Source organism: Lissotriton vulgaris, chromosome 3_1, assembly GCF_964263255.1.
Source record: "Lissotriton vulgaris chromosome 3_1, aLisVul1.2, whole genome shotgun sequence".
Taxonomy (NCBI): Eukaryota; Metazoa; Chordata; class Amphibia; order Caudata; family Salamandridae; genus Lissotriton; species Lissotriton vulgaris.
Genome location: NC_141689.1, coordinates 1,409,421,954 through 1,409,435,876, shown reverse-complemented (window position 1 = coordinate 1,409,435,876; position 13,923 = coordinate 1,409,421,954). Strand labels below are relative to the sequence as shown.

The following is a 13,923-nucleotide window of genomic DNA, read 5'->3' as shown; positions in this document are numbered from 1 at the left end:
TGCAAAGGGAAAATAAAATGATAATAGCGGAATGTTATTATAATTTTCATTTTGGCATTGCAGTGACAGCATGGTTAGGTTTGGGCAGGGCTGGGCTCGTGTGATGTCGAGGGAGGAGGAGTGGTTGCAGCACCTTAAATGCACATGGCGGTTTGTCCAGCCGTTTCGGGCCAGCCAAACGGTCATGCGCACTTTGCATGTTCTCCGCCGGCTGTAATGCACAGCCTGAGTGGAGAACATGCACAGCCTCCCAGTCCCTCTTCGAATGCCGAACCACGGCGTTTAGACCAATTACAATGCTGCTGTAAAGCAGCCTTGTGATTTGTCAGGGGAGCCTGGGTGCTTCCTGGTTCTTGCGCCGGAGCAGAGACAGCGGTTTCTACTGTGATCGGCAGGTACGTTTTCTTTTTTTTCCTACCTCCTCCATCATCCCCCGCCCTCTCGCCACCAATGCCTACCAGCCGCAAACTGCAATAGCCAACAAGCAAATCTCTTTAATACTCTGTATCCCATGTTGCTTCCCCCAACAACTACACCTTCCTTCTCAATAGCTGTTATTGCTTCCCCTTTGCACTTGGAAGCAGGAGTAGTTGCACTGTTTTGCCGGCAGAACATGAGCTACAGCAAATTGTACAGAACAGTATATAAAAGCCCTTTTCTGAAAGATTTTAAAATTAGTGATTTGAAAACTAGGGCCCACTGCCCATGCACTCAGCGCAGTCTACTGGCAACTTTGAGATATATTGCTGGTGTGGCTAAAAGGAAATTAAAAAGGAGGAAGCAGCTTAAATTGTCAATTAGAGCCCACTGCATTATGGGCGTGCAAATAAACCCTGGAACGTCTTTCTCGACACTGCTGTTAGTAAGAAATTAAACTGATATACAGTGAAACTGAATTTTGTCGAAATTTCAGTTGTTTAACTGGAGCAACACTCATTTTATGCAGACGAAAAAATTACACAAAATGAATATGTTTAATTAACAAAATACCTACATTTTAAACGGCTCCCAAGCATACCTGCAATGGGATAAATGTGTCCTGGGCCGAAATATCTTTTCAAAATAAATTGCCTACTCAGCTATTGATAACTGAGAGGAACGTGCACTTCATCATACTATTGCTCCCACTTCCTCATGGCACCGCTCCCCTCACCCTTCATTGCACTACTCCTCCTCCATGGCACTGCTTCTCCCCTTTCCTCCATGTGCTGCTGCTCCCCTTCATTGCGTCACATTCCACCCCACTCCAATCTACCCTATTCCACCCCATTTCAATGTGTCCCAATCTACCACACTCAAATCTACTCCAGTTCGCCCCACTCCAGTCTACTCCGATCTACACCACTCCGATCTACCCCACTAAACTATACCCCAATAAAATCTACACCACTCCAATCTATGCCTTAAATATACCCTCACTCTATTCTACTCCACCCTAATCTACCCCACCCAATCTGACCCACTCCAGTCTACCCCATCTCACCCACTCCAATCCACCACAGTCTACCCCATTCTAATCTACATCTCCCTACCCCATTCTAATCTACATCTCCCTACCCCACTCCAAACTATCCCTCTCTACCCCACTTCAGTTTACCCCATTCCAATGCACCCAAATCTACCCATCTCCAATTTACCACAATTTACCCCACTCCAATGGGTCCCACCCAATCTACCCCAGTCTGACTCACCCCAATCTACCCTAATCTGTCCCAGTTTGCCCCAATCTAGCCTATGACATCTAGCCTACCTCCATTTCCCCCACCTCAGTTTACCCACCTCCCATCTTCCCCAATCTACTTCACCTAATCTACCCCACCCCAATATGCCACATTCCAATCAACCTCACCCAGATCTACCCCACCCAAATCTACCCCAACCTGCTCACTCTAGTTTAACAATCAACCCCGCCCAACCCAATCTACCCTACCCCACCCTAATCTACTTCACCAAACCAACCTCAATCTACCCCACTCCAATCCACCTCAACCTACCCCAAACTGCCCCACTCCATTCTACCCAACATACCCTGCCCCAATGTATCCAACCTCAGTGAGCTCCAGTCTGCCCACCTCAAACTCTGACCCCAATCTACCTACCCCAATGTAGCCCAATCTACCATCGTACCATCTACCCTTCCACTTTTAGCCATGCTGAACAGCAACCACCCTGGTGTACAACATGGCTACAACAAAGCATAGGCAATACCTATTGGCTTTGCCAATGCTTGTTTCTTTGTGTTAGTGTGTTGGACTTGGCCCTTTTTGCAGGATCAGCCCTGAACTTTTTGCCTTCCTCCTGTATTTTGTCTGGCCTGTTTTTGTTGGTTTTATACTCTGGGCACTTTACCACTGCTGATCAGTGCTAAAGTGCATATGCTCTCCCTATTATAAATTGATATATGGATTAATAATTCCATGATGACACAGAAGCAGCCTTGTAAAATGTGTCTAAGGCCTGCCATTTCAGAGCCTGTGTGGAGTCGGGTACTGTCATGCTAACTGGGCAAGTGCACCCACTTGCCAGCCCCTAAATCTTCCCTTTTCTTCATATAAGACACCCCTATGGTAGGCCCATGGGCAGGGCGCATTGTAAGTATAAGGTAGGACAAGCCCTGATGTGTGTGGCAGGTCCTAATTGTGAATTACAGCCATTTTCGTTTTTCACTATTGCAAGGCTACCTCTTCTCCATAGGCCAGAATGCGCTGTTATATTATTACAACTTATAATCCTAACTGACTCAGGGAACATGGTAGAACTTAGAGTTTAGTATCCCTGAACTCAGAATGCTAAAATACATCTTTTAGTGAAGTTGGTTTTAATATTCTGTGTTTGAAAATATCACTTTTAGAAAGTAGGTATTTTCTGGTCTAACTATCCAGGCCTTCCTCTGCTAGGTTGTGTATTCCTTGTCTGGAGTTTGTGTGACAGGGCTGGGAGATTCCAAGAGACAGGAAGAGTCAGCCCAGTGGTGAATATAGAGATCTGCATCTAGATGGGTGGGAGGAGTTGCACCTGGGACCTGAATAGGACTGTGCCTGCCCCCCACAGTGCTGGCTCCACCCCCTGTGGTGTGTCTGATGTGTCTGCCCTGCACTGTGAAAGGAGATAAGGAATCATGTCAACAAAGTGCTCCAGGGCTGTGCTTTCCTCCACAATGCTGACTCAACCTCCTGTGGGGTGTCTGATGTTTCTGCCCTGCGAAACGAAAGGAGGAGTCATGTCAACAGAGTGCTCCAGAACTGGTTTGGACTGGGCAAAGTCCCCTCAGAGGACAAAGGATTGTGGGGTATAAATATTGGGACCCTGATCCCAATAAATTAGATCACTTTTGGACTACAAGAAGAAACCTTTGCTGAGGAGAGGAACCTGAAGAAACTGAGGAGAGACTATCCCAAGCTGAAGTGCTGCTTGGGGGATTGGTCTGCAGTGGTTGCCTGACTGCCAAAGAAAGGAGAAAGGGAACTTTGTGTGTACTTTCATCAACTTGTGTAAGGATCTCCAAGGGCTTGGAACAGAGCGTGCCTCTTGCTGAAGTCTCAGGGACAACAGACTTCAACCATCAGCTCCTCAAGAGATCTCCTGAAGTGCCTACAGTTGTGTTGGACTTTTGGGGACTTGCGGGTCGCAAGGAGCTGGAAGCACGAATCAAGATCGAGAAGCATGTCACAGAACTGCCGCTTCGAGCACGAAGCGCCTTGCATCGCCGGAGGAGGTGATAGACCTCGCCGTAGATGTCGCTGCATCACCGGGGAAGCGTGTCGCAGGAGTAGAGGATCGACGTCTCATCAGACGCCGCCGCATCTCCGAGAATCGTGTCGCAGGGCCTGTTTATGCTCATCGCCGGAGAAGAGGATCAACGTCGCTGCAGACGCTGCCGCATCACCGGAAGAATGTCGAAGGGCCTGTCACGGCTTGCATCGTTGTGGAAGCAACTCGCATCGCCAGGAGAGAAGATCGCCGCCGCCGCATCACTGGGAAGTGTGTTGCAGGGCCTGTCGCGGCCCGCATCGTATCAAGCATCTTGCATAGCTGGGGGAGAGGATAGACGTCGCCGCACATGCCGCCTCACCGGGAAGCGTGTTGCATCAAGGCGAAAGCATCATCTTAATTTCTTTGCACCGGATCTTTGCCTCATTTCCATCATTGCAACACTTTTGTTGCCCTGCGTGTCACATCTTAAGGTACATTGACTCAAAGTGTTGCATTTTAAGAACTAAAGAGAACTAAGCTCAAACTACCATCTTAAGTATAGTAATGTGGATTTTTGTTGTTTGTGGTCTTGTGATAAGTCTATATAAAGAATATTTATTTTTGATTTGAAACCTGTGTTGGGTCCATCTATAGTGTTGTCACTTGATTAATGTATGTGTTCACAAATGCTTTACACACTGCCTCTGAGATAAGCCTGTCTGCTCGTGCCAAGCTACCAGGGGGGTGAGCAGGGGTTATTTTAGGAGTGTACCCCTTACCCTGACTAGAGGCAAGGGTCCCTATTTGTCACAAGTGCCTACCTGTGCCAACTAAAGACCCCAAATCTAACAGAGTGCGTAGAAGCTCTTTATTCTCTAATGAGTAGTGTACAACTAACTTTGCCCTGGTATCATGAATCATCTGCACTTTGGTTTGAAAACCCCAACTGAAAGGGGTTTTTGAACCTTGTTTGCAGATATAAATGAGTTTTTTTATGTAAAAGAAAAAGTGAGGTTCTAAATAGCAAAGGTTTTATATTCCCAAGTGGTTTGTTGTTTTCGAGGGTTCCACTGGAGAACAAACCATTCCTAGCTCTAAACTGCATCCTTTAATTTCTAACTAACCTACATTTTCTTTGCTGGATTCCACTTGCAGATTCAGCATATGTACCGCTGCGCTAGAGTTCAAGGGCTTGACACCAGTGAAGGACTTCTTCTCTTTGGCAAAGAGCATTTCTATGTGATTGATGGCTTCACTATGACAGCCAGCAGGGAGATCCGTGACATCGAGACACTGTCTCCAAAGTGAGTAACAATTTTTACTTATAGTTTTTCCCTCTTTTCAGATGCGTTCATTTGCCATTCTTCTTTGACAAAATCTTCCTTTGAAAAGCAGGCAGAAGTGGAAGGCACCACTTACACTTTTAGAACTCGATAAAGCCACTGCTATGTACGTCATTTTGTGCTGTCACTTAATAGTGTTTTATACAGTCCCTCTGCTGTTTGAAATTATATTATGTGTGTTTAGTGAGTAGTAAGTCAGTCATTTGTAGTTAGTTTGAACTATAAATGTATTAGCTTCTACTACCGAGTATTGTTCATTTCTCATTTTTGACTGTCGTACTTGCACATTTTGACCATATGCATGCACAAGATGAAAAAAATAGTATTTCTTTACTTTCATTAGTAGGTGCCACTGCCCCCTCCCTCATTGCTGCCCTATTTCATATAACACTGTCTATCCAGCAAGGAGTCCTCCTTGAATTCCCATGTTCCTAAAATCTTTCTTTGCAGATAGAGATGACCATATCTACGAGCATATGAATCTGGAGTGACCTTTCATTCTAATAAACCAATGTTACAGAAGAGTAACTCAGTCAGTCCACTACAAAATGTCTAACACAGCGCCATCTATTTGGTGTGTTGTTCCCATTTAGGAACATGAGCTTTACTACATCATGATAATTTCTCTTTTCAGTTTATACTGATTTTACTGTGATTAATAATATGAATGAACTTTAGCATAAATACAACTCAGCAAGGGCATTTTTCACATTTGACAATGTACTTTTATTTAAAGTCATGATTTTAACATGCTTTATCAATTTTGTTTTTCCGTTTTGGTGCACCTGCAAGCATGAAGGTTGGTACATTCTTTACGTGAAGATAAACATTTTTGGCCATGCTGGTTCCAGTCTTGTCTCTAAATTGTGCCCATTAGGCCAAGCATTTTTCGTATCACATTCCCTGAATGCCTCATTGATTTTACCATTGTTCTGCTTAGATTTTATATTCCTTGTTTGATAACCACTTAGTTTTTCCAGAAAAATGGTTTACTTGTCAGGAAATTATAGTACGTTAAATTGTCCATTGCCTAATGTTCTGATGATTTGATACCTTTTTTAGCCACTATCTGTTTCAGAAGATCTAACCACATTTACCCGATCCATTATAGCCTTTGCAACGCTTCCAAGATCATTTAGATTCAGTTTAAGTCCCTCTGGCAGGTCTAGAAATGTGAGCATTTTTGTAAGTACTCCCCGGGAATTTTATCTCTTATACCTAAAGTGCTGCTTAGAAAATTGAGTACAGTCTTTTCTCGATCCCCAGTTGACTTAAGGCACACTTGCATTATCAAACTTAGCCTCCTGGTCTTTATGATCTAGACAAGTCGTTCTTAACCTGTGGTTCAGTGACCCCTTCGGGTTACTCGGGGGCGGCAACTGTTAAGAAAATGAAACAATGTTAGCAGAATAATAAAATTTATATAAATAAAGAAGCAAAATGTAAAACTGTAAAATATAAAATAATCTGTATATGTGAAGGAATCTGAAAGTGGTAGCAAAAAATTCATTTGTATCCTCAGATTGATTTGTGTGACCAGTGCAGGTGATTCAAACAGAATAAAGTATAGACGATTAGTGGCCTCAATAACATTTAGACCGGCTCCAAACTTCCTTTTAAAATTAAAGTATTTTTTTTTATACTTGTGAATTAAATTAAGAATTTCATAGTTTGTGTATTTGTTTTATGAACCCCTGTTTCTGTATTTTCTGTGGTTTGTTTTGAGGTGCAAATCATCGAAAATTCTTAAGCCGGGCCCCTGCCTTCAAGTAATGACTCAGTGGGGTCCTCGGATTTATATATTGATTCAGTTGAGGTCCTTGGGTTCCAGTATCCGTTCATTATTAAGTAGGGCTTCACAGAAGTCACAGGGTTAAGAACCGCTGATCAAGTCTGATTGGGATTGCTGTCTAATTCAAATGCACATATTGGCATCACAGTGAAAAGTGAATTCAAAACATGGGCAGTATATGGAAAATATGGGGTCTTTCAGTCTATGAAAAAAATTGCTTACCTACTAAAAAGTATATCCAGTTGAACAAGAACTTAATTAAGCATACCCTGTACTGAGAAATTAGAATCTTGATTACTTAAGACATTCAAACCACCTTTCTATATGCTTTTGAGAAGGGGCTTACTAGTGTCATATTGAAACTATTTATATCGTTTATGATAACATGGTCACCCGATTGACAGTGTCTGATGTAAGCAGTCTGTGATTACCTATGCTTTGGTCTGTTTTGTATCTTAAAATCAGTTGGTTGCGTCCCTTGTTGAGGGAGGCAAGATGGCGTCTGACTAGCGGCACTCGAGAATGCTCCTGATCCCTAAAGTTTAAACAATGCGTGTAATGGTGTATTAAGGCTACATAACCCCATGGAAGCAGCCCTCAGGGACGGCAATTTCTTGTCTGCGGCTGAGGGGTTGATTTTCGGACTCCTGGCGACGGCAGCAGCAGTGCTCACGGAGCTGCGAGAGCGGCGAGCCGGGCAGACCTTGGGCGGAGCCAGCGGAGCCGGTTGAATCACTCGCGAAGCCGGCAGTGACTGCTGAGACGGAGCTACCGTTGGAGCCAGGGAAGCGGGCAGAGCGGCGAAAAATCGTCACGGAGACGGCTTGCGGAGTGCACTCTCCGGCGGAGATTACAGAGACGGAGCAAGAGGCAGTCACGGACGACATACATTGGAGAATATCCCGAGCAGCTCGAGACCCCCCCCCCAGCAGCTTTGAAATCTTTGGGATGGCTCCGAAAACTACGCGTAGAGGAAAAGGAAAAGCTCCTGATGTGGAGCACGTGGCTTCCAAGCAGTCTGTGCTCCAGAAGGACCCCGGGAAAAGTAAGCATATCGAAGACACCCCAGGTGAGAGCGAGGGTGCGAGAAGCGATGCTGGGGCATGGAGCAACACCAGGGGGAAGAAGGTTGGGGCGCTGTATCCAGGGTCTATGGCAAGCACTACTAGCATGACTAATGTTGCTAATCCTGGGGGGAACACAGGGGGCACCAAAACTATTACAGGTTATTTCTCCCCTGTTGGCCAAGACATTACCGTTAATGTAGCTAATGCAGCTAACGCAGCCGAGAAAACCGCATTGGCCCTTGAAAAGAAAAGAGAAAAAAATGTGGCTACACGTAAGGGCAAGGCAAATATCCAGGAAAGCCCACGGATGGTGTCTGAGGCACAGGATGCTAATCCTGAGATACAATGGGGGGAGATCATGGAGGCCCAGGAACAGGACAAAGGAAGCAGCGAGCCAGATCCAGTAGACCCAGCAGATCCGCCACAATGTCAAGGGAACCCCCCAGGAGTCGGATTAGTGGGGTCCGAAGTAGTTAATCTGTTGGGTCCAACAGGCACCAAGACACTGGTAACTGAAATGCTGGTTTAGGATATTACTGCAAGCAGCGGTTCTGAGGACAATCTAGATGTAGCTGATATTTTTTTCTCAGTCACCGATGGGTCTGAAGATGCCCCATCCGGGAGTGAGGGGAGAACTCGACAGATGTCAGCCTTGGTCTCAGCACAGGAGGAAACAGCAGAGCCTCTCCTAACGAGAGGGATATAGCCACTAGGAGAAAAAGGCTGTCAAGGCGACAAAGAGACACAGTCACAGGAAAAAGAATATAGCGGGCAACGGCTCGCTAGTGGAGGCAACAACGCAACAACTCTAAAATGGGATTATTCAGCCACTCGGGGTACTTATCCGGAGCATATGTTGCAGGGAGGTACTGAGGGGCCGGAAGTTGAAACCCCTCCATTGCAGCTGATACTAGACACAATAAAACAATTGCAAGATGCAACAAAGATCGAGGGGAGGAAAAATCGGCTCTCAACCAGGAATTTACAAGGCTCAATCAAAAAAGCGCTAAGATCTGTACAGACACAAAAGCAAGGCTATTTCACCTGGAGGACCGCACAAGCACCCTGGAAGATCAACAAGCAAAGGACACAGCTAAGGTAAAGGGACATGAGCAGCAACTCGTCGATATTCAATGGAAATAGGAAGATCTAGAGAATCGCCAGCGGTGAAATAACCTCTGGGTCCTGGGTATTGAGGAAGGGAAGGAAGAGGATGATGTGAGAGCCTATGTCCTGAAGCTGCTGAAGGGAGCGTTCCCAGAGTTGAGCCACTGGGAGTGGGACAAGGAAGTCCAAAGAGTGCATCGATTTCCAATGACCATGAAGAAAAACGCAATACAAGCCGAGGGAGGAACTCAGGGACCACAGAGGCCACGAGCTATATTGATATTCTTTGGGAACTTCTTATTGAGGGAGGAAGTGTACGCTAAAGCTCGACCTAATGCTAAACGCTCGTTTTACAATCAGTCCTTCTTTACAACTCCAGATTACTGTCATATGACAGTGGAAAGGCGATGGAGATTGAGGGAACTGCTGGATCCATGCAATCAAATGGGATTGCAGGCGTATCTAATGAACCCTGCCAGGCTGAAGATAATATGAAAATCCACGGTCAGAGTCTTTACTTCTGAAGTGCAAGCAAAGGCGTACATGGACTCACTAAATACAAGCGGCTCAGCACACACCACAGCATGAAGGGATTGTTAGACTGTAAACATTATGGACGTATACAGATAGGGCCACTTACATGTACATTTGTGATAGTGGGGACACGATGGCAGCATAGAGGGCCCAAAGGGATTGCACAAACAGAAAATAAGCAGCAGGGCTGACTCCCAAAAAAAAAGGAGGGGAAGGGGAAAAAAAGGGGGGGACAAGACGAATAATCGATAATACAGTGGCATAATGCACCAGAAATATAAGCTAAAGGGTGTAAGACAGAGGGAGGCTGACGATCAGACTCCATCACAGAGACCATAGGTCTGCTTGCCTCAGTAGGTGGGGGAGAAGGGAGGGGTGATCGTAGGGGGGGGGGGGGGTCATGTAGAAGGGGTGGGAAAGGGGGGACTAGAGGGAGGAAAGAGGAAAAATCCTCATCATCATCATCATCATCATCATCATCACGAAATCACATAGGAGGAGATATGGGGAAAGGAAGGGGGAAAAGGAAAAACATTTTATGCGGATAGTCACAATTAATATATGTGGCTTGAACAATGCTAAAATACGAAGAGAGTTGAAGGAATATCGAAAGACAACATACGCTGATATTGTATGCATACAGGAAACCCATATTGAGATATCTCGCAAATTTTTGCTGGAACAGCTCGGTTATCAGCTATTAGTATGTACAACTCAAGGGTCTAGCACTCGGGGAGTGGCTATATTGGCACGGGGTAGGATGTTGGCAGTAAATAAGCAGAAGGCAGACCCCTATGGTCGATGGGTTATGATTGAATGCAAGGCACATGGTTTCAGTTTGACTCTCTGCTCCATTTATGCTCCCACAGTAGATGACCTGGAGGTCTTAGACTATATCAATGCACAAATGACAAACTGGCCTATGCATATTATAGTCTGTGGTGATCTGAATATTAACGGCCTGCATGGCCTGTGGAAAAATTATCCAGCCAGGTTTCTGGGCTGAAAAAAGAAAAGCCATAGGGCATTGATACAAATCATGCCGGATAATAGGCTGATTGACATATGGGAACAGAAAAATACTGGTGGAGGGGGGAGCACGTATTACTCTGCGTCACACAAATCCTTAGCTAGATTGGACTATTTTCTGATATCACCTGCGCTGATATCTATTTCTAAAGTTAGAAAATTACCACAGGTGATGTCAGACCATAGCCCTCTGGTAATAGATATCTCTATTCCAAATAATTTAAAAAGAAAAATCTAACTGGACTTTTGAGAGAGCCCTGCTACATGATCCTAAGTATGTTACCCAGATGGACAGCTGGCTAAAAGAATATCTAAAGATAAATAAAGGGTCTGCCTCCCCCATAATAGTCTGGGACGCTATGAAGGCTGGCATAGGGGGGGGGGGACCATCAGTTTCTCGATAAAACGAAATAAGTTAGAGAAGGAGGAAATAGAGGGCAAGTTAAGAACAGTTGCTGTCATTGAAGAGGAATTAACTGAAGCAATTAGGGCCAAACACGATGTAGGAGGAATATTACAAAATCTGGCTATAGCAAAGGCAGTTGTAGGCGAGTCATTTGCTGTCAAAGCAGCAGGAAAATATCTGGCATGGAAGCAGGACCAATATGAGTTTAGTGAGCAGATAGGTCGCATATTAGCTATTAGAACCCGACAGGCGGCTACTAAAGGGGAAATCTCACAGGTTCATTCAGCGGCAGGGTCTTCAGCTACAACACCAAGGGGGATCTGCTCAATATTACAGGATTTCTATCAGAATCTATACGATCCTGACAGCGGTGCTGATAGAGGTGAAATAGAGAGCTATCTAGAGAGTGTGCAAGTAGAGAAGCTGACAATGGAGGATAAAGCGGGGCTGGAAACTAACTTTACACTAGAAGAGATACAGGCTGCAATCAAAGACTTACCTGCTGGGAAAGCTGCGGGCCCCGATCTTATCCCGCTGGAATTTTATAAAAAAATTCTTCCCAGTCTAGAAGAGGATATTTACCAGCTTATGGTGTCTACGCAAAGAGGAGCGGCACCTCCTGAGTCTTGGGGGGAGGCCACTTTGGTGGTATTCCTGAAAAAGAATAAACCCCCAAATGATCCTGGGTCTTATAGACCTATAAGCTTGATGAATAGTGATCCGAAGATCTATTCCAAGATTCTGGCCAATCGGCTAAGCTCGGTTATAGGCAAGATCATTTCCCCCCCAACAGCATGGGTTTATCCCTGGCAGGGGGACTGCAGACCATATTAGAAGAGTGTGTACACTGTTTGATGGGACGGCAGCCTCACAAGACCCTATGGCTCTAGTATTGTTAGACGCTGAAAAAGCATTTGATAGGGTCTTGTGGGGTTTCCTTTGAACTGCATTGGGGAAGGCAAATATAGGTAATGTCTGTATCGGGGCTTCGAGTGCCTTATATAAGAAACCGACGATAAGACTAAGGATTATGGGAGAGCAGAGCGGGACAATAAATATCAGACGGGGAACTAGGCCCGGGTGCCCCTGCTCCCTGTTGCTTTTCGCCTTTTATATAGACGCCTTCATAAGAAAGATAGAGTTGAACGAAAACATCTCGCCAATTGTTTTGAATGGACTTGAAACAAAAATCTTAGGGTATGCCGACGACCTAGCCATAACATCTACGGACCCGGCAGCGTCACTATTGGAAATAGAAAGGGAAGCAAATTTGTATGGGGCGCTCTCGGGTTATAAATTAAACCAGAGTAAAACCCAAATTGTAATTAATAAAAAGGTAACGATGGTGGATCAAAAAATTACAGACACCGCAGTCTACCTAGGGATAACAATAATATCAGATCTCTCAAAGGTAGTGGAAATGAATTTGGGGCCGGTGATCAAAAAAGCTAAAGGGGATTTAGATAGATTAAACAACCTGCATCTTGCAACAATTGGCAGATGTAACTTAATAAAAATAATATTTTTGCCTAAAATATTATATTTGTTTCGCAATATCCCGTTAAAATTCAATAACAACTGGTTCAGTGAAATAGAGGGAGTCACGAACCGTTTTATATGGGCCAAAGGTAGAACACGGGGAGCATTACAATTTCTGTCACTACCAAGGGAACATGGGGGTCTTGCGGCACCCGACTTCAAGGCTTATTATTGGGCGACTGTCTTGCAATATATTAGAGGGTTAGTGGGCGGGAGTATGGAGGACCGGTGGAGAGCGGGTGAGAGTGTCCCTGATATATACGAGTTATTAATCAAGGATTCCAATGAGTGGCTCCTCTTGTTCAATGAAGGTAGTTACTACAAAAAAGTTAAGTTCAAGACCCTTGGGGCTGCAATATCAATTTGGTCAACTTTTAGGAAGAAAATTAAAATGGGGAGGATGAACTATTATACGCTCTTATTCAAGAATCAGCTGCTACCAGCGGTTTTCCATGATCAAGTAATGAAGAGGTGGGATACGCTGGGGGTAAAAACTATTGGGGACCTTATGGATATGACTTGTCTCATGACATTTGATCAAGTACAGCAGCTATATTACTTAGATCGCAGAGATTTTTTGAAATATTTACAAATAAGATCAGCATTGGCAAAAAAGCAGGGAGGGGACATTAACTATAAGAGAGAGGAAATCATGGAATTTCTAAGGGATAAGAAGGATTGTTCGATATCCCAGGTATAGGGGGAATTGAGCCAGTATAAGGAGGATGACTGTGGAAGGGTTGTTGAAAAATGGAATACCAAGTTAAGCCTATCTGGTAATGAGGTTGAAAAATCGTTCAAGCTTATAAACTCAGTGTTAAGAGTAGCCAGCTTACAAGTCCAGCAATGTAAGACAATGTATGAGCTCTATTACACACCACACCGAATCCTCAGTGGGGTGGAACAACGGGGGTAGTCTGTCCTAGATGTCAAGCAACACAGGCGGATACCATACACATGTTCACGGCATGTCCAGCCCTGGACTCATTTAAAAGCTCATTAGAGCAATTTTTCGATAGAGCATTAGGGATTAAAATTATTATACCTAATTAAGTTATGGTTCTAGGGGTAACCAGGGACGGCGCAGAAATACCTGAATATGAGTTTATATACCTAGCGATGACTTTAAGCCGGCTATGCATCGCAACACTGTGGAAAGATCCAAATCCGCCAACATTCCAACAATAGCTATCACAGTAATTAGTGGTATATGTACTAGAGAAAGCGCTGTATGACAAAAAGGGCTGGAAGACAAAGCAATTGGGGAAACGGATATGGGCCCCTATAGCAGATTGGAAACATAGGCTTGAAAATGGATAAAGGAGTACACCTTCTTCTGGTTTTTTTTCTGTTATTTTCTCTATTGTTTGGGGGTAATTGGACAGCCTTGCCGGCGATCAATGCATGTTGTCT

At 44.6% G+C, this 13,923-nt stretch overlaps 1 protein-coding gene across 4 annotated transcripts in view; it reads left to right on the top strand.

Annotated features, from left to right (window-relative positions):
- The window catches only part of WDFY3 (WD repeat and FYVE domain containing 3), a 2,050,643-nt gene that overhangs the window by 1,477,064 nt on the left and 559,656 nt on the right, over positions 1-13,923 (top strand). For all 4 annotated transcript variants that reach the window (XM_086961876.1, XM_086961875.1, XM_086961873.1 and 1 more), the window contains one exon: positions 4,849-4,997. In XM_086961876.1, the coding sequence (XP_086818002.1) occupies positions 4,849-4,997 (149 nt within the window). The remainder of the gene's footprint in view (positions 1-4,848; positions 4,998-13,923) is intronic.